At 46.4% G+C, this 23527-nt stretch overlaps 1 protein-coding gene across 11 annotated transcripts in view; it reads left to right on the plus strand.

The window, feature by feature from the left end:
* neo1a (neogenin 1a) overlaps positions 1 to 23527 on the plus strand; it is a 209478-nt gene that overhangs the window by 110157 nt on the left and 75794 nt on the right. For all 11 annotated transcript variants that reach the window (XM_041859657.2, XM_041859653.2, XM_041859654.2 and 8 more), the window contains exons 3-4: positions 13199 to 13474; positions 14900 to 15050. In XM_041859657.2, the coding sequence (XP_041715591.1) occupies positions 13199 to 13474; positions 14900 to 15050 (427 nt within the window). The remainder of the gene's footprint in view (positions 1 to 13198; positions 13475 to 14899; positions 15051 to 23527) is intronic.

The following is a 23527-nucleotide window of genomic DNA, read 5'->3' on the forward strand; positions in this document are numbered from 1 at the left end:
CTATCAAACCCGCATCCAAACCAATCTCAGGCTGTATAGGCAAATTCTGTAGGCCAAAAATATCTACATTTCATTTAGAACAAATAAAATTAGGATATTATGAGTTAGACCTGTTATAGAAATAGCCTACCAAAATAAGCCTATGTCTTAACACACAGCACTCGCTAGCGTCCCAAAATCACCACATAAAAATCCTGTAAATGTAAAAAAATTAATTAACCAGATCAAAAAAACACTCTAAATATTCTAGATCCAATTATAGCGTTGTCATAGCGGGAATACTAACCTAGTAAGGAAGATATTTCTGAAAACCTCAATGTTCTCCATCTAACTATAATGATGTCATTATGAAATAACTAAACTGTAGACCAGATGCAACCGAAAATGCACGTTAAAGTTCAATGCCAGATGAGTAAAACAAATTTGCTGGCTTGCGCGGCAATAAAGCTGCAGATCAGGTATTTTCGGAAGGTAAAAATAAAGTAATTATGAGAAGAAAATGAGTGAAACTATTATTTGTAAAGTTTGGAGAGGAAAAAATCTGACCGTGCATTCTACATTTCGATCGGTTAAGGGTCCTGCTGACCAATGCACTCGTTTCTCAAACATTTGAACCGAGGACCAATGCATATTGGCGAATCGTTGCATCCCTAGTAGACCCACTCCTATTGTTTTATTGTATTCAGAGATCTTTGACCTTTGTGACCTTATGGCAAGATTACTACTGGCAGATAATGACGTAGATAATTCACACGTGTAAACCTGGCCATAGACATCGGTGTGAACAATAAATGTAGGGAGAGATCTCTCTCTTGCAGTATTTTTGTGAAGGGACACCTAAACATGTCCTATGGTTTCCTTTCACAAGCCATGAGTGTGTGTAGTTGTGTTTACGTGTGCATGTGTGTGTGTGCAGGGTAAGCCTTTATATAATGTATAGAGTCTGGTCTGTTGATAACAGCTACACAGATTGCTACATTACAGAGGACTCGTCCCAGGATCCAATGCGGCCCATGTGTGTCTGTGCATTGAGACCATGTGTTATCAGCACATCCCATCCACCTGGTATGGGCTGCCCTTTCCCCTACATATCCCAACACTCCTTCTCTCAACAGCCCATAGGACGTGTGGTGTTTAATTAGATCCTCCCGTCCCCCTCCCTCTCCTCCTCCCCTCCTCACATGTTAACATCCTCTCAATTCTCCATTAGGCTTTCTGGCACAGGCCGAGCATAAACAGGCCGACAGAGAACTGATAACATCTGTAGATGGGCCGCGATAAGCACCACCAGCAGGCCTTCTCCTCCTCACAATAGGCCCCTGACTGAAATGTGTTAGCACAGCCAGACAGGCACAGAAAGAGAAGGGTGAGGGAAGGGAATTGAAGGGGCTAGTAGTATTATCCCTCAGGGTTTTATCTGTCTGTCCATCAACTGGCAAAGGGGTTTTTGGTGTTTCTGCTGCCTTTATCCGCTATCAGGATGGCCTGTTGAGCTGGCTGGAGGAAACCCCTCGGTGGGGTGGGACTGGAGGAAACCCCTCGGTGGGGTGGGGCTGGAGGAAACCCCTCGGTGGGGTGGGGCTGGAGGAAACCCCTCGGTGGGGTGGGGCTGGAGGAAACCCCTCGGTGGGGTGGGGCTGGAAGAGGCCCCTCGGTGGGGTGGGGCTGGAAGAGGCCCCTCGGTGGGGTGGGGCTGGAGGAAACCCCTCGGTGGGGTGGGGCTGGAGGAAACCCCTCGGTGGGGTGGGGCTGGAAGAGGCCCCTCGGTGGGGTGGGGCTGGAAGAGGCCCCTCGGTGGGGTGGGGCTGGAAGAGGCCCCTCGGTGGGGTGGGGCTGGAAGAGGCCCCTCGGTGGGGTGGGGCTGGAAGGGGTCCCGGGGTGGGGTGGAGCTGGAAGGGGCCCCTCGGTGGGGTGGAGCTGGAAGGGGCCCCTCGTTGGGGTGGGATAGGGCTGGAAGAGGCCACTTGTTAGGGTGGGGTGGAGCTGGAAGAGGCCCCTTGTTGGGGTGGGGCTGGTGGAGGGGTAGTGGGGTTTGAAGAAGCGACGGTCGCTGAGAGACGCGAGGAAGGAGAGGGGCGGTTGTGATTGGAGGGCTCATGGTGTCTTTGTAGACACTGGTGTTGGATGTGATTGGCAGGTCCTTACCGGCGACTGACTCTACCCGATGACATCAGAGCCTTCTCTTTTGAACCTCTCTCCGCACCGCCGTCTCTCCTTCTCTCTCTCCTCCCTCTCTTCTCTGATAAGAAACAAGGCAAGAGAGAGAGAGCGAGAGGTTTGCAGTCGGCCCCAACAAAACATTTATCTGAGCTTTTGTAATGGGAGCAGCCACTCCCCGCGGCGCCATGGTCTCCCCTGGCAACCACCTCTGCGGAAGGTCGGCACAAATGGGCCAAGAATGAGCGAAGTTCAGAGGGATAAAATAAGACACTTTAACACGATTAAGGGCCCTAATGTAATCAGCATTGTTTCAGATACAACTCAATTACCTGTAATGAAACAGGCTTTTCCTCTAGAAACAAGGCATTAGCTTAGCTGGTGACTGGCAGGAAGCATGCAGGGCTGAACACATACAGATGCATACAGAGACACAGATTCATGCACGCAGTGTCAAGATCTGCATACTGTAATCCCAGCGTCGAAACATTTAAATTGCCGATTTACATTTCGTGAATACACAATACCTTGTCTCTAGTCTGTTGATTATGACACCCTGAAGCACATTTACATCAACCTGGCTGTGTGTAAATTAAAGAAGTCAGCCGAGACCCCCCACTGAGACAGCACTGTGGCTCACACACAAGATGGCTCCAAACTGGTACTGACAGGTTTTGTTTGTGTCGAAAAGCTGCTGTGTACTGGGATTGCAGGCGATAGATTGACAGGAGCCATTTTGTCTTGCGTGTCCTTGGCCAGGGAGAAGCTATACAGACACGCCTGGTGCCCAAATTGATGACGTATGTCACGCAACTGAGAGTTGAGTGGAGACGAATGGAAACTTTCAGTCAGTCGTCCTGATGAGAACTACCCAGATAGCTAGTTTATGCTTGCAACAGCAGCAGCATGGCGCTAGTTAAAACTTGTAAAAGAAAGTATTGGTCACCGTCTGTAATCTGGATGTCACCGTGACATGCCAATTAGCTAAAGTAACGACAAGCCGGTGTGAATGACCAATAGCAATGGTGTTGTATGGAGGTGCTTCTCACTGGGCAGCAGTTGCATTCCCGGGCAGCTGTAGGCTATCACATGTCGCTGGTGCTACATAACAAGGCTAATTTGTTCCATAGAAAACTAGAAAGGAAAACGCTGCACACTGCTTGCTCATGCTCCCAGGTGATTTTATTTATAACGACGTTTTGACCCTTAGGTTTGGATGCCTGGTGAAGACCTAAAGGTGGGAACGTTGTTATAAATCAAATCACCTGGGAGCATGACCAGGATGCTCTTTCTGTTTTCCATGAGTTCTCCTACAACTCCAGCACCTGCAGAAAATACCTGGATGGGCCTATGTTCTTCAGCTTTTGTACAATTTGTTCCAATTTGTAGAAATGGATGTACGTAGTTTTTTTCCATACATTAGTGGCTTGCGAAAGTATTCACCCCCCTTGGCATTTTTCCTATTTTGTTGCCTTACAACCTTGAATTAAAATAGATTTTTGGGGGGTTTGTATCATTTGATTTACACAACATGCCTACCACTTTGAAGATGCAAAATATTTTTTCTTGTGAAACAAACAAGAAATAAGACACAAAAACAGAAAACTTGAGCGTGCAAAACTATTCACCCCCCCCAAAGTCAATACTTTGTAGAGCCACCTTTTGCAGCAATTACAGCTGCAAGTGTCTTGGTGTATGTCTCTAAAATCTAGCCACTGGGATTTCTGCCCATTCTTCAAGGCAAAACTGCTCCAGCTTCTTCAAGTTGGATGGGTTCCGCTGGTGTACAGCAATCTTTAAGTCATACCACAGATTTTCAATTGGATTGAGGTCTGGGCTTTGACTAGGCCATTTAAAGACATTTAAGACGTTCCCCCTTAAACCACTCGAGTGTTGCTTTAGCAGTATGCTTAGGGTCATTGTCCTGCTGGAAGGTGAACCTCCGTCCCAGTCTCAAATTTCTGGAAGACTGAAACAGGTTTCCTTCAAGAATGTCCCTGTATTTAGCGCCATCCATCATTCATTCAATTTTGACCATTTTCCCAGTCCCTGCCGATGGAAAAACATCCCCACAGCATGATGCTGCCACCACCATGCTTCACTGTGGATGGTGTTCTTGGGGTGATGAGAGGTGTTGGGTTTGCGCCAGACATAGCGTTTTCCTTGATGGCCAAAAAGCTCAATTTTAGTCTCATCTGACCAGAGTACCTTCTTCCATATGTTTGGGGAGTCTCCCACATGGCTTTTGGCGAACACCAAACGTGTTTGCTTATTTTTTTCTTTACGCAATGGCTTTTTTCTGGCCACTCTTCCGTAAAGCCCAGCTCTGTGGAGTGTACGGTTTAAAGTGGGCCTATGGACAGATACTCCAATCTCCGCTGTGGAGCTTTGCTGCTCCTTCAGGGTTATCTTTGGTCTCTTTGTTGCCTCTCTAATTAATGCCCTCCTTGCCTGGTCCGTGAGTATTGGTGGGCGGCCCTCTCTTGGCAGGTTTGTTGTGGTGGCATATTCTTTCAATTTTTTAATAATGGATTTAATGGTGCTCCGTGGGATGTTCAAAGTTTCAGATATTTTTTTATAACCCAACCCTTATCTGTACTTCTCCACAACTTTGTCCCTGACCTGTTTGGAGAGCTCCTTGGTCTTCATAGTGCCACTTGCTTGGTGGTGCCCCTTGCTTAGTGGTGTTGCAGACTTTGGGGCCTTTCAGAACAGGTGTGTATATATACTGAGATCATGTGACAGATCATGTGACACTTAGATTGCTCTCAGGTGGACTTTATTTAACTAGTTATGTGACTTCTGAAGGTAATTGGTTGCACCAGATCTTATTTATGGGCTTCATAGCAAAGGGGGTGAATACATATGCACGCACCACTTTTCCGTTATTATTTTTTAGAATTCTTTGAAACAAGTTATTTTTTAAATTTCACTTCACCAATTTGGACTATTTATGTATGCCTATTACATGAAATCCAAATAAAAATCAATTTAAATTACAGATTGTAATGCAACAAAATAGGAAAAACGCCATGGGGGATGAATACTTTTGCAAGGCACTGTATGTCATGGTATCTTTTAATTAGGTTAGTGTTTAATGCCTTTCATTGTAAAACCATGCATGATAAAACCACTGTAATGATCATTACAAATGAGAAATTCTACTCTCCAGCCAATTCTCACATTATCTTCACACGACTGTGTGTGATGTTCCCATGGCAACCGTCCTGTCCCTTTTCGCCATCCGCAACATTTCTCTCAAAACAATTTATCTTTGTGCCATGCACCCCGCTGCCTCTCCTCCCCCGGGCCCCCAGCAGGCACTGACAGACTACCAGTGTGCCAACCAACCAGTGTGCCAGGGCGGTAGATTGATAAAACATGATCCTCTTATGTGCCACTGTAAGCCATTGTCTAGACCGGATTGATGAAGCCGAATTTATCTTAAACAACGGTCATTCAGCCTGTGGTGGAAATTCTAAGCAATATTGCCCATCAAGGTAGCTCTGTGTGGTAAATTAGCCGTCATGCTAACTGTTTCTACGTTACGTCTCGCACTGACCAAACAAGCCTGATTGAGGATGTCTAAATGAATTTTCCCGAGCCCTTTGGTGTAAACACTTCTCTGAAGACTGAGAGGCTTTGTAAACACGAGGTGACTCCCCGCTTAGAAGCTCCTATTCTGAGACTCAAGGCAGCTGGGCCTCTGGCCTAACACACACACACACACACACTCTAACACAGCCCTCCTAAATGTTTATGAACTCGACGTAGCTCCAACATCTGGGCAGCACCTGAAGTGGTTTAACGGCTCACTTAGAAACATCTCTCTGGGACAAGAGACTAACAGCAGTCATGTGAAGACGCCATTGATTTCTGGCCACCTGCACACAAGCCAGGGTGTTACTATCAACTCCCCGGGTGAGAAGCTGTCTTTACTTGACGGCGAGCAAGCGCTATATGTTACGTTAGGGCTGTGTTTTGTGTACAGGGACCAGCCCGACCTCCTCAAATTCAATCCAAATGGTTGAATGGTTGTCATTGTCTATTTGGTATTCAGTCGGAATGTGTGTCTGTCGTCTGACCTGAAATACCATGGTTGTCTTATGGTTTTCTTGTATTTTCTCAAGGCTGAGATTGGTTAAATGCCCAGAGTGTACCCTTTCTGTCACTCCCAGAACCCTGGAGTGATTTTTACAGTCCAATAGATTAAATAACTACCCCGCCTGAAGCTGCCACTACTCCACAGTGTCAGCCATCCATCTTGTCTCTTACTTCTGGTATATTCAGCCTGTAAAAGGGCAGCCGTGTGTGATGGCTCCCATGTTTTTAGGACTGAACTGACACCGTCAGAAAAACAACCTGTTTGTGCTTCTTATATGGTTTTAATGGGTTGGTGCCTGCCTCTGGTGCCTTTTGTATGATTGGTGTATGGCCTTTCTAATTCTTCAATATCCCCCTTTTTCATAGGGTCTCAGTATAGGCCGTTTGTGTATGGTAGGCTAGCAGTGTTTGTGTTTTTGTATCTGAACGGTCACAATCACACCTGTTGCCGCACGCTTGTGAAGGACAAATCCATGTGGATACAATTAACCTCTAGCCGCTACCCACTTACAATAATAGCCTTGTGTTTTTCAGTAGGGGTTCTCTGTCAATTCCTAACTTGTCAGGCTTGATGCCAATTCCCCTGTCTAGATAGCGTTGGTGCAATGTCGCTGGATTGGCATCCCAAGACGTGGTGTTGCATCTTCAAGCGAGATACAACGCTTTCGATTTAAATCTGCCGTGAAGACGCTGCCAGACTGTTCGTCGCATCATCATTTTCTCAATGTGACAGTTTCTCAGGCGTCCGTGTAGTATGACAGAGTACCTCAGCGGCTACTTTATTAGATTCCTCCTCCAACTCATTCATTCATTCAGTGTTTTCACTCGCCGTCCAGACGCCGTCCAGAACAGCCCCCTCTCAGAGAGGATGTTGGTTATTTTCCCTCTCGCTGACTGCACTGAAAACTAGGTATTGAGGAACCCCCAGAAAACAGCTTTTCAGGATGCTGTAGATTTCCGTTAGATATAGGTGGTATATTGCCATCATTGCCTTTTCACTTATCTAACAGAATTGAATAGGTGAACAAGTTTCTACAATGTCTTCAGCCATTCAATTATATCAGACCTGTAATTAGTTTGTGATTGGAAGGATGCATTTGTTTAAAGTATACAAACCAGGCTGGTGTATACAGCATCTCTTCCTCACGCTGATGATAGCCAGGCAAGCACGTAGCCGTCTTCCACTCTCAGTACTGTATAAAGTATTCATCGTCCTGTGTTGCAGTCATGCAATATGCACAGCCTCTTAAGGCTGACGTGGCGGAGTCTCAGAAGCTGAACTTGCCAGTGAACTGGGTCACGTCAGACACACACGGTTAGTGCTATCTGGGATCCTTGGGACAGCACTACCCTTAACCTTAACCCTTACCTAGCCCTCACCTTACCTTAACCATATAAAATGTCAAAGTCAATGGGGTGACGTCCCAAGAATCCCAGATTGCAAGGACCACACACGCTGCTCGGCTCTCGTCTCCTTAAACTCCTCATTTAATAGAGAAAAACACTGGGCCGGAACAAAATGGCCACCTTTGATTTAGAGGAAGACTGCTGTGTTTGGATTTACGTAACAAGGCAATGCATGTTTGACAGCCAAAGCGGGGTGGGGAAATGTAAGCGATTTTCTTGCGGAACGTTCGCTGGTTATTTATACTGCCCGGGAAGATGATTCCTCCCCCTTTTTTCCTGGTAATGTGAGCCCTGACCTCCCACAGAGCGCCATTGGTGTTTACTACCAACCCAAAGGTTCCGAGGTACTGCCAGTACTCTGTGGGGTTGTACACACACACACACACACACACACACACAACCAAGACCTTCCCAGAGACAGATGTATGTTCTCATACCATTGCTTAACAGCTTCTGTAAATTCTACCCCAGCCGAGTCTCTCCGACACTTTGGGAGCTGCTGCTTTTGTAAACGGACATAAAATGGAGGAAAACATGAGTCTATCTGCTGCTTGTGATTGTGTGAACGTGCCCAGTGTTTTAAGAACTGCCTACCTGCCTCCTCTTCAGGCCTATAAAGAACTCACCGTTGAGAGACTGGCTGAGTCATTGTAACAGAGGAATGATTAGAAACCTGATTGAAAATTCTCAGCGAAGCCCTAAAACCTTGAAAAAGTGAATTAATTAACTATAATACTGCAATATGTCCTCAAGGGAGCATGGCTGGGATTGGCTACTGACCATAGAATTAAAGAAACGATAGGCTATGGAAGCCTATAAGCGATTTTAAATACAAAGGCAAATATCCCTGCAGCTTGCTAAAACGTACAGGTGACACGACACACACCATAGCCCCCCACATAGCATATTATCCACATGATCAGCATTTTGTGAGTGATGCTGCGTCTTCAATCTCACTCAGTCTTGCACAGAAACGTCTCATCGATCGCACGTCTTCACTGTGTTCTAAGTTTTCATATTGGGGGTAGGGTGTTGATAATATCGCCTGCAGTGCCCAGACTCCTCCTGTTAACTTACGGCTCCATGCTCTGAACCGGCAAACTCTGTCTCTCTCTGTATGCCACAGTGGGACTGATCAAGCGTCCGGCCAATAAGAATCTGATTTGTTCTGTCTGTGTGTTCAGCCAGTGTGTGTGTGTGTGTGTGAGAGTGTAAATGAGAGAAGGTGCATGCTATGGGGTGGTGGCGGCAGTACGTTTGTCACAAGTAAGTTAAGCTAGGTTACATTAGGGGTCTTGATTTCAATGGCACATTTCCAGTAAAAACAAAACATTTTTTTAAAGAAAAGGTAAATTATAAAGGAACTGACCCTCACAAAATGTGCGTTCCAGTGCCTCGAGGCATTTCCCTCCCTGCCCCGTCCACACCACTGTTACAAACACTGGCCAAATATTGCTCTTGGATGACTGGCATTGACAGGACTGGACAGGGAGAAGGATATAACGCCAGTTGGAAGACCAGTCCTGCACTGCTGAAACTCAATAGCCGTGAATGAGGTACGAACTTGCAAACGGTGGGCAATTCCAAAATAAAGAAACTTGATCTGAATGGGTCTGGAAAAATGGGCATGACTAACTCTCCAGGAATGTCTCCTGGTCAAAAGAAGAACGGCAGCAATTTTTCTGCAGTAAAAATACTAATTCTGTTGAATCTCGTTGGAGAAATCCCTAAAGCCTTCTGCATATTATGTTAAGCTCTCTTTACTGATTCTAGACCTGCTTTTAATTAAAATGGTAGGAGCCACATTGTGTGGTGATCAGTTTGCTCAGAGGTGGTAGATCCTCTGCCTTTTCACAGGGGTTGCCCTTATAGCAGACGCGTGCAGTTCCACTCATCTCTAGAATGATGGATAATTAGTTTTACTACCAGCAAATGCAGGTAATGTAGGTTTTTAGATCAGTGAATGACGCAAGATTAAGCAGATATCTTACAGACATCTTCTCATTTTGTTAAGTATGTCGTTTGCAGTCTGAGTGGAATAGGTTATTTTATATTGCAGCTCAGTACACCACAGATAGTCCTTCAGACAGAATATAACTGGGAATCTGCCCTGCATTTGCACTGCATATCAAACACTTAAAACTCATTATTGCTCTGAGTTGATATGGGCCTGTCTCATCAGCCAGTGTTAATAAGAGTAAAGATGGTCCCCGTGATAGATACCGCCGAGCAGGCGACTGGAAAATGAGGACCCACCAGTCGATTAGGTGGGAGAATTGGGATTCATTTGCGTCGACAGTGTTAGTGTTAGCTTCAGCACCTCCTATCTGTAATACACACAGACACACAGGCACACAGATACACAGGCACACACAGACACAGACACAGAGAAACACACACACACACACACACACACACACACACACACACTACCACAAATTGATGAACTCAGCTCAGGTCCATTGTAGATCTGATGAGGCAACAGGAAAGAGAGGTCATCACTGTCGCTCCAGGAAAGAGAGGTCATCACTGTCGCTCCAGGGAAGAGAGGTCATCACTGTCGCTCCAGGGAAGAGAGGCCATCACTGTCGCTCCAGGGAAGAGAGGCCATCACTGTCGCTCCAGGGAAGAGAGGCCATCACTGTCGCTCCAGGGAAGAGAGGCCATCACTGTCGCTCCAGGGAAGAGAGGCCATCACTGTCGCTCCAGGGAAGAGAGGCCATCACTGTCGCTCCAGGGAAGAGAGGCCATCACTGTCGCTCCAGGGAAGAGAGGCCATCACTGTCGCTCCAGGGAAGAGAGGCCATCACTGTCGCTCCAGGGAAGAGAGGCCATCACTGTCGCTCCAGGGAAGAGAGGCCATCACTGTCGCTCCAGGGAAGAGAGCTCATCACTGTCGCTCCAGGGAAGAGAGGCCATCACTGTCGCTCCAGGGAAGAGAGGCCATCACTGTCGCTCCAGGGAAGAGAGGCCATCACTGTCGCTCCAGGGAAGAGAGGCCATCACTGTCGCTCCAGGGAAGAGGCCATCACTGTCGCTCCAGGGAAGAGAGGCCATCACTGTCGCTCCAGGGAAGAGAGGCCATCACTGTCGCTCCAGGGAAGAGAGCTCATCACTGTCGCTCCAGGGAAGAGAGGCCATCACTGTCGCTCCAGGGAAGAGAGGCCATCACTGTCGCTCCAGGGAAGAGAGGCCATCACTGTCGCTCCAGGGAAGAGAGGCCATCACTGTCGCTCCAGGGAAGAGAGGCCATCACTGTCGCTCCAGGGAAGAGAGGCCATCACTGTCGCTCCAGCGAAGAGAGGCCATCACTGTCGCTCCAGCGAAGAGAGGCCATCACTGTCGCTCCAGCGAAGAGAGGCCATCACTGTCGCTCCAGCGAAGAGAGGTCATCACTGTCGCTCCAGGGAAGAGAGGTCATCACTGTAGCTCCAGGGCCTAAAGACAAAGTGAAGAGCAAGGAGAAGGTGTTCTGGGCGCTGCTCAGCCAGCCAGCCAGCCAGCCAGCCAGCCAGCCAGCCAGACTTGTAGAGAACTTACTTTCCCACCTGTGTGTGAGGTTGGGTATTGTGATAGCGCCTCCTTTAATTTCCATTAAATTGACAATATAGTACAGTATCCATTCTCTTCTATTCTTTAGCTCTCTCCGTTGAAGTTCAGTCCTAGCTAACCCCAGTTTTCTCCTATTTTCCACCACTGCTATTTAATGACGTCCCTGGGGTCCTCAGGCAGCTGTGAAGCCTGGGGCGCCCATGTATATGCCGGGCTATATGCGTCCCACATCTGAAGGCAGATCACCTTTCGGCCGTTGTTTTCAAAGTTGTCTTTTGACATTTCATCGCTGCCTAGAATGTCCTGTACCTGACACAGTGCTACATCCTCAGTGGCTTCGCAGATCAAAATCTAACAGAGAGGCAGACATGTAGGACGTATTCTCTGTCACTGCAACCACATGAACTCGGAGGCCTTCGTTGAGGTTTTATGTGGACTTTTACTGCGAGAGTGAATGTGTAGTGGTGTGGAGAAATCTCCAGTGTTTGACTTGCTTTGTCTGTCTTATACAGTATAACAGAGAGCATACAAACCAAGTGACTGTTCATTTTTTCCCTGCTGTTTATGTGAATGTATGACTACACAACAATGCAAACACTATGGAGGTGTGTGTGTGTGTGTGTGTGTGTGTGTTGCTGCTTCCTCTCCCACACACCAACAGTTAATAGAAGCGATGGGGTGCTGAGTGGAGACAGTGTCTCAGCGGAGGCCGAGGGTCTCAGCTCTCAGCCTTATCTGAAGTGTGATATATTCCAGAGCTGTCACTCCCTCACCTCCCTCACCCCAACCCCCTGAGGGGAGCCCAAAGCCTATAGACACACACACACACACACAGAAATAAAGAAGGGAGTCTGCCACTCAGCCAGCCTTCAACACTTCCTGTCTGCAACCGATCCAGAACAAACAACCACTGACTCCCGCATCGCCAGGGAAACGGCCCGGCCAACCAAAACATTCACACAGGCCACCATCACATTAACACGCCTCACATTGAATTCTTCCCCCATTGTGTGTGAAGTGGCCCCCTTTTTTAAAAGACCAGATCTTCTAACTTCTCCTATATTGAAGTATACTTGCAACGTGTTTCGATTTCGGTCAAGTTTTCTTTCAAAATGAAATGTCGCTGTGTCGTTTCTCGACATACGCCGCTCGGCAAAGACTGAGGTTTCCGATCAATGTCTTTAAACGCGGGAAATAATTATTTCACAGATGAAAGTAGGGAGAGGAAAACAAACAGCCTGTGGATTCAGCTCTGTAATTAGTGTGGTGTATCTTTTCTCACTGCAGCAAATTAGCCTCCCTGGATTCTGGAGCGTTCTGTCAGGGATGATACCCGCATTACTTTACACCAGCGTGGATCAGAGGCAGGATGAGTTCAGGCTGGGGTTATTACCTTTTACAGATGGATAAGAAATGGGTCTGATTTGGAAAAATTGATTTACGTCCCACTATTGGGTAATAATTGCAAATCACAAGATCCGATTTGAGATCAGGCCCACTCGTAAACAGATACGTAGGCATATTTCCTGATGGAACACATGAAACTGGTTGTACAGCTGTGTAGCTGCAGGCAGTAGCACACTGGCAGAACTAAAGCCTCTTTTGATCTGTCTCCTTCTCTCTCTCTCTCGCTTGCTTTCTCTCTCGCTCTCCTTCTCTCTCTCTCTCTCTCGCTCTCCTCTCTCGCTCTCTCTCTCGCTCTCCTCTCTCTCTCGCTCTCTCTCCTCTCTCTCTCTCTCGCTCTCCTTCTCTCACTCGCTTTCTCTCTCGCTCTCCTTCTCTCTCTCGCTTTCTCTCTCGCGCTCCTCTCTCCTCTCTCGCTCTCCTTCTCTCTCGCTCTCCTTCTCTCTCGCTCTCCTCGCTCTCTCTCTGTCTCAACTCAAACATGATTACGTGTCATCAAAACAACAGCAGAACAGAAATGACAAACATGAAACATGAACTTTTAACACCAACCCTCCTCCCTCTTCCTCCCCAGGAATGCCCCGGTTCTCCAGCCAGCCGGCAGCAACCAGCATACGCCTGGGAGACAGCCAGGTTCTGGCGTGTGATGTCAACCCAGACCTGGTGCCTTTAGCCCGGTGGGAGCGCGAGCGTGAGCCCCTGGAGCTGAGCGCTAGGCTGGTGCAGCTACCCAACGGAGCACTGGTGGTGAGCAACGCTTCGGAGGCCGACGCTGGGCTCTACCGCTGCATGGTGGAGAACGCTGGGCCCGCCAAGACCAGTGAGGAGGCCCAGCTCACAATACTGCCAGGTAATACTATAGATACTATATAGCTCCACATACTGCCAGGTAATACTATAGATACTATATAGTTCCACATACTGACAGGTAATACTATAGATACTATATAGCTCCACATACTGACAGGTAATACTATAGATACTATATAGCTCCACATACTGCCAGGTAATACTATAGATACTATATAGCTCCACATACTGCCAGGTAATACTATAGATACTATATAGCTCCACATACTGACAGGTAATACTATAGATACGATATAGCTCCACATACTGCCAGGTAATACTTTAGATACGATATAGCTCCACATACTGCCAGGTAATACTATAATACTATCACATTAACTGTTATCAGACTCAAGTTACAAATGCTGGTAAACACTCAAATACATTTTAGTTAAAAAAATAAAAAATGAAAAAGTAGTGCATTGGTCCTTTACTAGTCCTCTATTAGAGGACCGATATAGACGTCTTCAGTGCGGCCATTTTTTAAATTCTGCATCCCCCCGTCCCTCGGCACCCCCAAACTACTTCCCTTTGCTATGGCTGGAGACGACTAAAGGCCTATACTCGGAGCAGACCCTTCGTGGTCAGACATTATTGCCAGTTGAACACACCGCTCCTCCTCCACTCATGTAATTTACCTCCAGCATGAACACATTTGAGAGAGAGAGAGAGAGAGCCCCTCCCAGTTGGGTTATCAGAGAGTGGGCTGTAACTCAATCGCCACACAAAGGGAGCTGAATTCCATTGTGTCAGAGCTTTAACCCCCAGAACTTTTATTTAGTGCTGTTGTTAAAGGGCTGGGGTCTGTCAGGCAGCGCAGAGAAGATATTAGAGGTCGTAAATCAGACTTCAACGAGGCTCAGCTGGTGTCTTTTTCTATCTCTCCCAGTATGTGTAGCTGAGAGTATATTTATTGAAAACACACACACTACCACAAGCACACACACACACACAAGATGTTTTGCATCATAGAAGCAACGAGGCTTTTCAGGAATTCTTTGGTACCATACATGGAATGAAACGGTTGACTGAGATAAGTAGCAAGAACAATGGGGAAACACAAAGCAGTTTAGGGGTCCGTTTCATTTCAATTGAGTTCACTCCAAAAATCCTCATTTGAAAATGAATGCAATTTTTTTCAATTCTTTGAAGGGAATATCAAATATTTTCTTGAATTGACTGAAATTGACCCCCAAGCCTGAAAGGACCATAAGAGGTTAATCACACCTTCAGTGTCACTGTCTTTTTGCAATCTCAAGGGGTTCACTTTGGGCAAAGGAGTTCAGCCAGTTCGGCGACCTCCTGTGTGGTCACCAGGGGTGTCGTTCATTTTACTGACCCAGATCAGATCTCAGGATGGGAGTCTTTTGAAGGGAGGAATGATGACTTGTTAACCAGGGGTCGACCCCGTTCTCTGTTTGGACAGAAACCGGAGAGGAGAGAAAGCTGGAGTTCCTGGTAGAGCCACTTCCTGTGACCAAAGTGGTGGGGGCCAGCGTGCTGCTGCCGTGTGTGGTGACGGGTTACCCCGCGCCCTACGTCCGATGGATGGTGGGAGACAAGCTTGTTGAGGAGAGGTGAGTTGGACCCAAAAGCCCTATTTTTAGAGAGAATTTAGAATTTGTATTCCTTGCAAACCAATTTCTTCCAAACCCAACAGTATTAATAAAAAACTAAAATGGCTGTAAAAGAAGGGCCCTTTATTGTCTAAGGACCCAACTGGAAATAAGTGTTTTTAATCTCCTCACTGCCGTAGGTTGCTTTGTTTATAGCCATCCATAGCACAGAAATCAAGTCGTGTTCATTTGTACTGTTTGAATCATTAGATAATTAAATCAGTCATAAAAAATGTCCAAAAGGTAGTGTGAATGTGTTCCTCTAGCCCTCAGGCGTCCCTAGTCACACTCCTATAGCAGTACCCGGTTCCTTTGTGCCCTGTGCCCAAAGTGCAAACGCTTAAAGGGCTGGCGCCTGTTCCCCGAGGTGTTCACGCCACTGGGCCTGAGTGTCTGAGCGCGCCACCGACGGGGCCAACAACACTGCCACTTCAGCAGGAAGACAACAAGGCCGGGGCTGCCAGCCGTGTCTGGGAGTTCACAAATGAAAACCCTGGGAGAGCGTCACACTCTTAGCCCTCTCTCAGCAGAGCTGTATATCAAGCCAAACCCCTGGGAGAGCAGTGTGGACAGAATAGCGACACAGAATGGCGACACAGACTATCTGAGTTGATCCTTGTATTCATTTTAGCACTGTCTCTATAAACACTCACAGGACTCTACACACTAACACACACTGACACTCCAACACACACACACACATACCATGCACACACATTTATACTGACTCTAGTCATTACACACACCCACTCACAAACAACCTTCATTTACGCTGCTGCTACTCTGTTTATAATACGTCCTGTTGCCTAGTCACCTTACCCTTCTTTTGGCCAATTCCAAAATTCCTGCCTTTGTTTGTGTGGGGTTTACCTGGTTACCACACAGCCATGTTTTCAGTTTGTCCCCTCCAGTAATAAGTATGTAAGCGAAGGGGACAGGCTAAGAAACAGAGAGGAGCGATGAGGGCTCATTATTTTAGTTAAAAAAACGTGTTCTCTCACCTTTAACACATCTCTACTGAAGTTCAGTTGGACACTAGGGCAGTGTCTCCTTCTAACGAGAACATCTTCCACATAGTGTCAGACACTTCCACATCAGCCTCTGTCTCTGTCCCAGTAGACTTGTCTATCTCAGTATGTTGGTCTTGGATGCAATGTGTAATTGTTAAAAACCACAGATGAGCGCGGCAGACTGATAATAGGGTAGTTATTAAGTTAAATATGAATGACAATATATGCTCTTCATTGGCCACATTCCCAAATATCCCTGTGGTACTCTGGGATTGGGAGGTCGAGGGGGTGCTTACATTGTTAATTAGCGCGTGTGCTGAACAAATGGGAGGTCCTCCCTTCTTACCCAGCCCACTTTACCCAAGAACACGCACAGCCGTGTGCTGAATACATTAAGTTAGGCCATTCTAACATTGTAACACGGGACTGACAATTAAGCAACCGCCGGGGGTCGGGAGGTCTCGTCCTTTTTCCCCTTCAGCGTCCCTTCCCTCCCAGGCAAAGACTTCAGAGGAAGAGAAGCGCTGTCACTTTGTAATAATTGGAACGGAGTGAGGAAAAGAGGAGGGAATCCGTACGGAGCCTCTTAATTGGTCTACGGTATGGAACTGTATCGCAATCAGAGCTGTTAAAGTAGACTGTGAATCTCATATCTCCCACGAAAAGGAAGTGTATGGAGATTGTGATGACTCGGTAGAGGGCGACGTTGATTTATGTTCAAGCTCTGGCGCTGACACTCAAAGGTGGTTGACGTCTCACTGCGGTAGCATCTCTGTCCTGGTAAAACCCTGTTTATAGGATGAGTCATAGAGAAGATGTTTTAAGACGTGGAGGGAGAGGGGTCTACAGTTTCTCTAGTGGGACGCGTCAACAGGGACGCTTCAACGGGGACTCCTCTACAGGGACGCCTCTGGCTGTTCTGTTTCTTAGAGAGGTCTGGAGATGAATTCTACTCGACGATATCTAGACAATGGCTGTTCAACACAACATTGGTAGTAGTAATTAGTGTGACTGAGGTTCAGAAGCCCTACTCTCGTTACAAGTCTCACAGGACAGACGTTGTAGTCCCATATTCTATCTGCATAGCCAACTCTTCTGTCATTCCTTCATTGTCATGCCATCGAACAATCAAATAATTGTCTACAGCAGGGATGGGCAACTGGTGGCCGGCGGCCCCCCCCCCCTTTTTTTTTTAAAGGCTTTTTTAAATGTAATTTATTTAACTCAGTCGGGGCCGAATACACAAGGTGCAATTTCGAAATCTGGTTGTGCATCAGCAGTTTCTCTTATGTCAGTCACTGATAGTCACTCAATTAGCCCATGTCAGCTGAATGTTTTTGATTGGTAATCATAGTCGAATTACCGGCCGCGGTGCCCCCATTGATTTTGTTAGTCAGTCTCACTCGGATATCATATTAAAATATGCAAACATTTCTCTCCACCCTATGGAAAAATGGGTAGAATTGCATGAAATTTGTAATAAAATTGCAAAATCTTCTCTTTGCCACATGGCAAAATGGGTAAAATTGCAGCAAACTTGCTTTAAAACGGCAACATTTTCTCTACACCACATAGCTAAATGTGTAGAATTGCACTAAATTAACTCTAAAACAAAAAAATATATATATCTCTGCTGTCGAGGGGGAGCACGTGGGTACGCAGACACGCGAGCAACTGTGGCCCTTCATGATGAGTTCAGATGTTTTGTGGCCTGTACATTCTAGCTCTGAGACCAAATCAGTAGCAATCAGCAAGGCTGTGTCCCTATGTAGCCCCCTGGTGGTGTGGATCTGCTAGTGTAGGGCAGTGGGATGAGGAAGCCATGAAAGGTGACCCTTTAAAATACACTTTATGGGGTGGCAGGTGCGTTGGGCCAGTAACCAAAAAGTTGCTGGATCGAATCCCCGAGCTGACAAGGTAAAAATCTGTCAGTTCTGCCCCTGAGCAAGGCAGTTAACTCACTGATCCCCGGGCGCCGATGACATGGATGTCGATTAAGGCACCCCCCGCACCTCTCTGATTGAGGTTGGGTTAAATGCGGAAGACACATTTTAGTTGAATGCATTCAGTTGTACAACTGACTAGGTATCCCCCTTTCCTTTATAAGTGAAGAAGCATCGTGCCTAATTCTCTAACCCACACACACAATCACACACACTGAAGCTTTATAAAAAATACCTATAGCCAAGGACATAAGATTTGCCGTTTATCTGGTTTAAGCACAACACTAGCATGATGGTATGTTGCAAGTCACATGTTGAATATAAATTGTTCTCCTCACCAGTCTTGAATCTCCTACAAAATACCCAGGCTTGTAGCGACTCTTTAAATTTGCCCGTCAATCAGCTCTGCACACGCGAGGCCAACGATCATGAAAGCGACCGTCAGCTTTTGTTCTGGCGAATATCCTTCTATCACCTAATAGAATCCCCGGCAGTCAATAAAATAGATGAATAATGCATGACCGGCAAGCCACGGAATTGACATTGCATGTAAATCATGCCTCAAGCCTCTCAGAGCGGTCTCTTCTCCTTGTCTTGGCTCCCTCATTTCAATATGATTGGGTTTATGATATTTACTTATGTATGAATAGTGTTCAGCGGGGGAAATGTGTTTGCAGTGGGACCGTAATGGGATTACTTTCTACCCTCTTTGGCCTTGGGAAGTCCTACTTCTCGCACTGGAGTGTGCCGGTGCCGGCGGCAGGAGGACCTCGGGGCTTCTGTGCCACTGAACTCTCCCAGATCCCACTGCACCTTTTATTATATACATTCATCTGTATTCTCCTTGTATTCCCCACGTAAGCATTTCCCATCGCTGTAGCCTTCGTCCTTGACATTCTCATTTTACGAGCATCGTTTCTGCTCTACCAGAGTAGAGGAAATTACCTCACGCTTTTCCTCTAAGTTAGCGGCACACTGTAGCCAACACAGCCGTGAGGAAATTCACTTGATGACCTGTAGTTGTAGTAACCCCCAAATAGATGCTTGAATAGGCTTTGTGTAGCTGTACTGTAGCTCAGACAGTCACTCTATGGAAATGATCCTTTCCATCTGCTTGTTATCGGCGGCCTCTGGGTAGCCTACTGACAACGTAACAGTTAGAACTACCCCCTGGCCCCATTGTACACGGATTACAGCACTATTGCTCACTCCGCCCTCCCAACCTCTGTGATTGATTTCTAGTTTGCAAGACCTCCGTTCTCGATCCAATTTTAGGTTAATCGCTGCGCTCTCGCCACTGGCGCTCTTTAACAAATGCTTTTTTAAGAGGCCCTGAAAATTGCCACAGCGTAGAAATATATATATATATAGGCGTTATGCAGCAGTTTTCCTCGGCATCTGGGAGAAGGCCTGTCAGACGCCACCTATCAATGTTAATGGGCTATGATTTTTGCTCACTCTTTTGTGCGGCGTCAGTATTAACAAGATTAACGGCGAGTCTCCGCCTTTCGCTAGCTCGCCGTTTCTGCATGCCAGATTTATAGCCCTCGAGCGTGCGTGGAAACGCCGTCTTGGCGTAACGCTCTGCTGCGGTGTTGGTAGGCAGGCACAAATCAAATGTCATTGGAACACAAAATAAAATGGCTCCCTCACCTCAAGAGTTTTGGCTCGGAGAAGAGACTCATAAATGCTCATGTCGTCATACGTCCTATTAATACTGTCAGAATGAAACACATTGGAGGTCATTGACGGTTTAGCAATAATTTTTTGCTTTTTACATTTACTCACTGAATTAACTTGGTCCCTTTTAATTAAGTTTTCGATAATGATTCAAGTGTGCAGTCAGTTACTGTTATTACAGTTGGCCAGTACCGATCAACCACATACCTATGCCTGATTCTTACCAGACTATCAGAGTTCCATGGCTGTATCTCTATCGGATTGGCTGTTGTTTCTTCCTGCTGCTAGAATGATAGATGAAGACAGCCGAGTGGTAAGTAAATGGAGTGACATCACTGCCATGTTAGCTGAGAAAACAGACAGACCTGCTGTTCTCTGTCACTGGAACTGAGGAAACAGACAGACCTGCTGTTCTCTGTCACTGGAACTGAGGAAACAGACAGACCTGCTGTTCTGTCACTGGAGCAGAGGAAACAGACAGACCTGCTGTTCTGTCACTGGAACTGAGAAAACAGACAGACCTGCTGTTCTGTCACTGGAACTGAGGAAACAGACAGACCTGCTGTTCTGTCACTGGAACTGAGGAAACAGACAGACCTGCTGTTCTGTCACTGGAGCTGAGAAAACAGACAGACCTGCTGTTCTGTCACTGGAACTGAGGAAACAGACAGACCTGCTGTTCTGTCACTGGAACTGAGGAAACAGACAGACCTGCTGTTCTGTCACTGGAACTGAGGAAACAGACAGACCTGCTGTTCTGTCACTGGAGCTGAGGAAACAGACAGACCTGCTGTTCTGTCACTGGAACTGAGGAAACAGACAGACCTGCTGTTCTGTCACTGGAACTGAGGAAACAGACAGACCTGCTGTTCTGTCACTGGAGCAGAGGAAACAGACAGACCTGCTGTTCTGTCACTGGAACTGAGGAAACAGACAGACCTGCTGTTCTGTCACTGGAACTGAGGAAACAGACAGACCTGCTGTTCTGTCACTGGAGCAGAGGAAACAGACATACTGTTCTGTCACTGGAGCAGAGGAGAACTCTTTACAGTCTGTCTGTTAGTCTCTACACATCCCAGACATGGTTCTCTCCCCCACGGCATCCACTGTCCTTACCCTGCACTCAGTTACCAATGACCGATACAAGGGCTTCCTCCATACCCTAACCTTGCCAGAAGAACATTCAAATCCTCTGTGTGTATATGACGTAGGTTGTGAGCTGCGAGCTTTATTGTGATACGCTAATCAAAATATCGGTATACCGTCGTCGCAGGGCTCTGGCGAAAAGCAAATAGAATAAGGTATGCAGGAGTGGTTTCATCTTAGGGCCTTGTGGGTTTCCATCAGGAGCAGGAGAAAAACAAACACTTTCATGGATGACTCATTCAAATGAGGCCAGGCCAAGGCTGGGTCTTTTCGCTGTCTCCTCGCATTGATTTTAATTTTATGTCTGTTCTTATACCGCTGTTAGGTCAGAGCCATCTGAAGCTGTATTGTCTTCGCAGTTTCCCCGCATCCCAACAGACGTTATCTGTTTGCATAAAAAAGCACTCGTCTACTACCCCGATAGAGGCTCTCAAATGAAACGGAATGTTTTCTTCACCCCTCCACCCCCAAAAGCTCTTTCCAAATTCACCGTGCCGATTGTGCCCCAGCCAAAGGGGGAGGTTCAGCTTTCTTTCTCCCTGAGTGCTAACACCTGGGCCTGCTGCACAATAGTTTGCATTCACCGTGCAGCGCAGCCAAGCAGGCAGGAAGAGAGAGAGTTAGAAAGCAGGTAGTACTATTTAAGTCGTTTTTGGGGGTATCTGTACTTTACTTCACTATTTATATTTTTGATAACTTTTACTTTTACTCCACTACATTCCTGAAGAAAATAATGTACTTTTTACTCCATACATTTTCCCTGACACCCAAAAGTACTTCTTATATTTAGATTTCTCAGGCAGGACAGCAATATGGTTCAATTCACGCACCATCAATATAACTTGTTGTCATCCCTACTGCCTCTGGGGGAATGTAAGGTGAGACTCAGGGGATGGATGGATGGGAGGAGGACTGATGTGGGATTGGAGGGGGTGGTAGGCATGCTTTCTTCAGGTCGGGGTGGATGAAGATGCGGGAGGAGGGGGCTAGGCAGAGTTGGAAGGGGTGGGAAGCATGGTTTTCGGGTGGGGAGGGAGGACGCAGGCGGGCGGGTGAATGGGGACTGAGGAGGTTGGGGGGGATGGGTTGGGGAGGGGGAGGCTTTTTTAGTTTATTTTCCTTGCAAACAGAATATTCCTAAACTGTTTCTTTGTTGCATTTCTCTGCTATTTTTTTCTTTTTTCGAGTGGCAGCCCAACGGTAGAGGAAAGTAGGAAATATGTCATGCAAATATTATAACTGAATGTATGAATATATGTGAATTAATATGATTTTGAATGTTATACCTGTACCTTTAAACCCCTTCTGAAAAAAATTACAAACTAAACAAAAAGTTGGTCACAAAAAAAAGAAAGTGAGAGGGCGAGACCTAAGAAAGTTGAGACAACTGCTGATGTAAAAAGGGCTTTATAAATACATTTGATTGATTGAACAGATCGAGGCTCCTGGGCCATAATCTTTCTAGCTGTTGACAGATTAGCCTTTCATAGCCTGTTAAATAATGATAATGTTCCTGGACTTGTTGCTGCATTGACCTTATGGGCAACGACAAGGGCCTTCTGCCTCAGGTTCTGCAGCTGGTGTAGGAGTTCTGTTCAGGATGGATGATGATGATGATGGATGGGTGAGTTAGGAGTGGTTCTGGATTAGCTTTCTGTTCAGACTGTCACATGGCAAACTGCAATATATTTTGTCTAGACCTTTGTCGTTAAAAAAGTGGAAGTAGCTGATCAGGCTACAGTGTGGGTGAAGGTCTCTTGCCTTCAGGGAGTGGCTTACTTGGTTCTTGGCCTGCTTTCCTGTCCTCAGTTACTCAAAACCTCACCATCTGTCGACCAAGCAATACATTAATATGTTGTGTAGCCATATGACCACCCAGCCAAACATCCATATGTTATGTACAGTTGAAGTCAGAAGTCTACATACTCCTTAGCCCTACAGGTCTGTGCTCTCTACATACAGTTGAAGTCGGAAGTTTACATACGCCTTAGCCAAATACATTTAAACTCAGTTTTTCACAATTCCTGACATTTAATCCTAGTAAAAAATTCCCTGTCTTAGGTCAGTTAGGATCACCACTTTATTTTAAGAATGTGAAATGTCAAAATAATAGTAGAGAGAAGGGTATATTTAAGCTTTTATTCATTTCATCACATTCGCAGTGGGTCAGAAGTTTACATACACTCAATTAGTATTTGGTGGCATTGCCTTTAAATTGTTTAACTTGGCTCAAACGTTTCGGGTATCCTTCCACAAGCTTCCCACAATAAGTTGGGTGAATTTTGGCCCATTCCTCCTGACAGAGCTGGTGTAACTGAGTCAGGTTTGTAGGCCTCCTTGCTCGCACACGCTTTTTCAGTTCTGCCCACAAATGTTCTATAGGATTGAGGTCAGGGCTTTGGTACCTTCAGGCGTTTGGAAATTGCTCCCAAGGATGAACCAGACTTGTGGAGGTCTACAATTTATTTTCTCAGGTCTTGGCTGATTTTCTTTTGATTTTCCCATGATGTCAAGCAAAGGGGCACTGAGTTTGAAGGTAGGCCTTGAAATACATCCACAGGTACACCTCCAATTGACTCAAATGATGTCAATTAGCGTATCAGAAGCTTCTAAAGCCATGAAATCATTTTCTGGAATTTCCCAAGCTGTTTAAAGGCAC

This window comes from Coregonus clupeaformis, chromosome 15 (genome assembly GCF_020615455.1).
Source record: "Coregonus clupeaformis isolate EN_2021a chromosome 15, ASM2061545v1, whole genome shotgun sequence".
Taxonomy (NCBI): domain Eukaryota; kingdom Metazoa; phylum Chordata; class Actinopteri; order Salmoniformes; family Salmonidae; genus Coregonus; species Coregonus clupeaformis.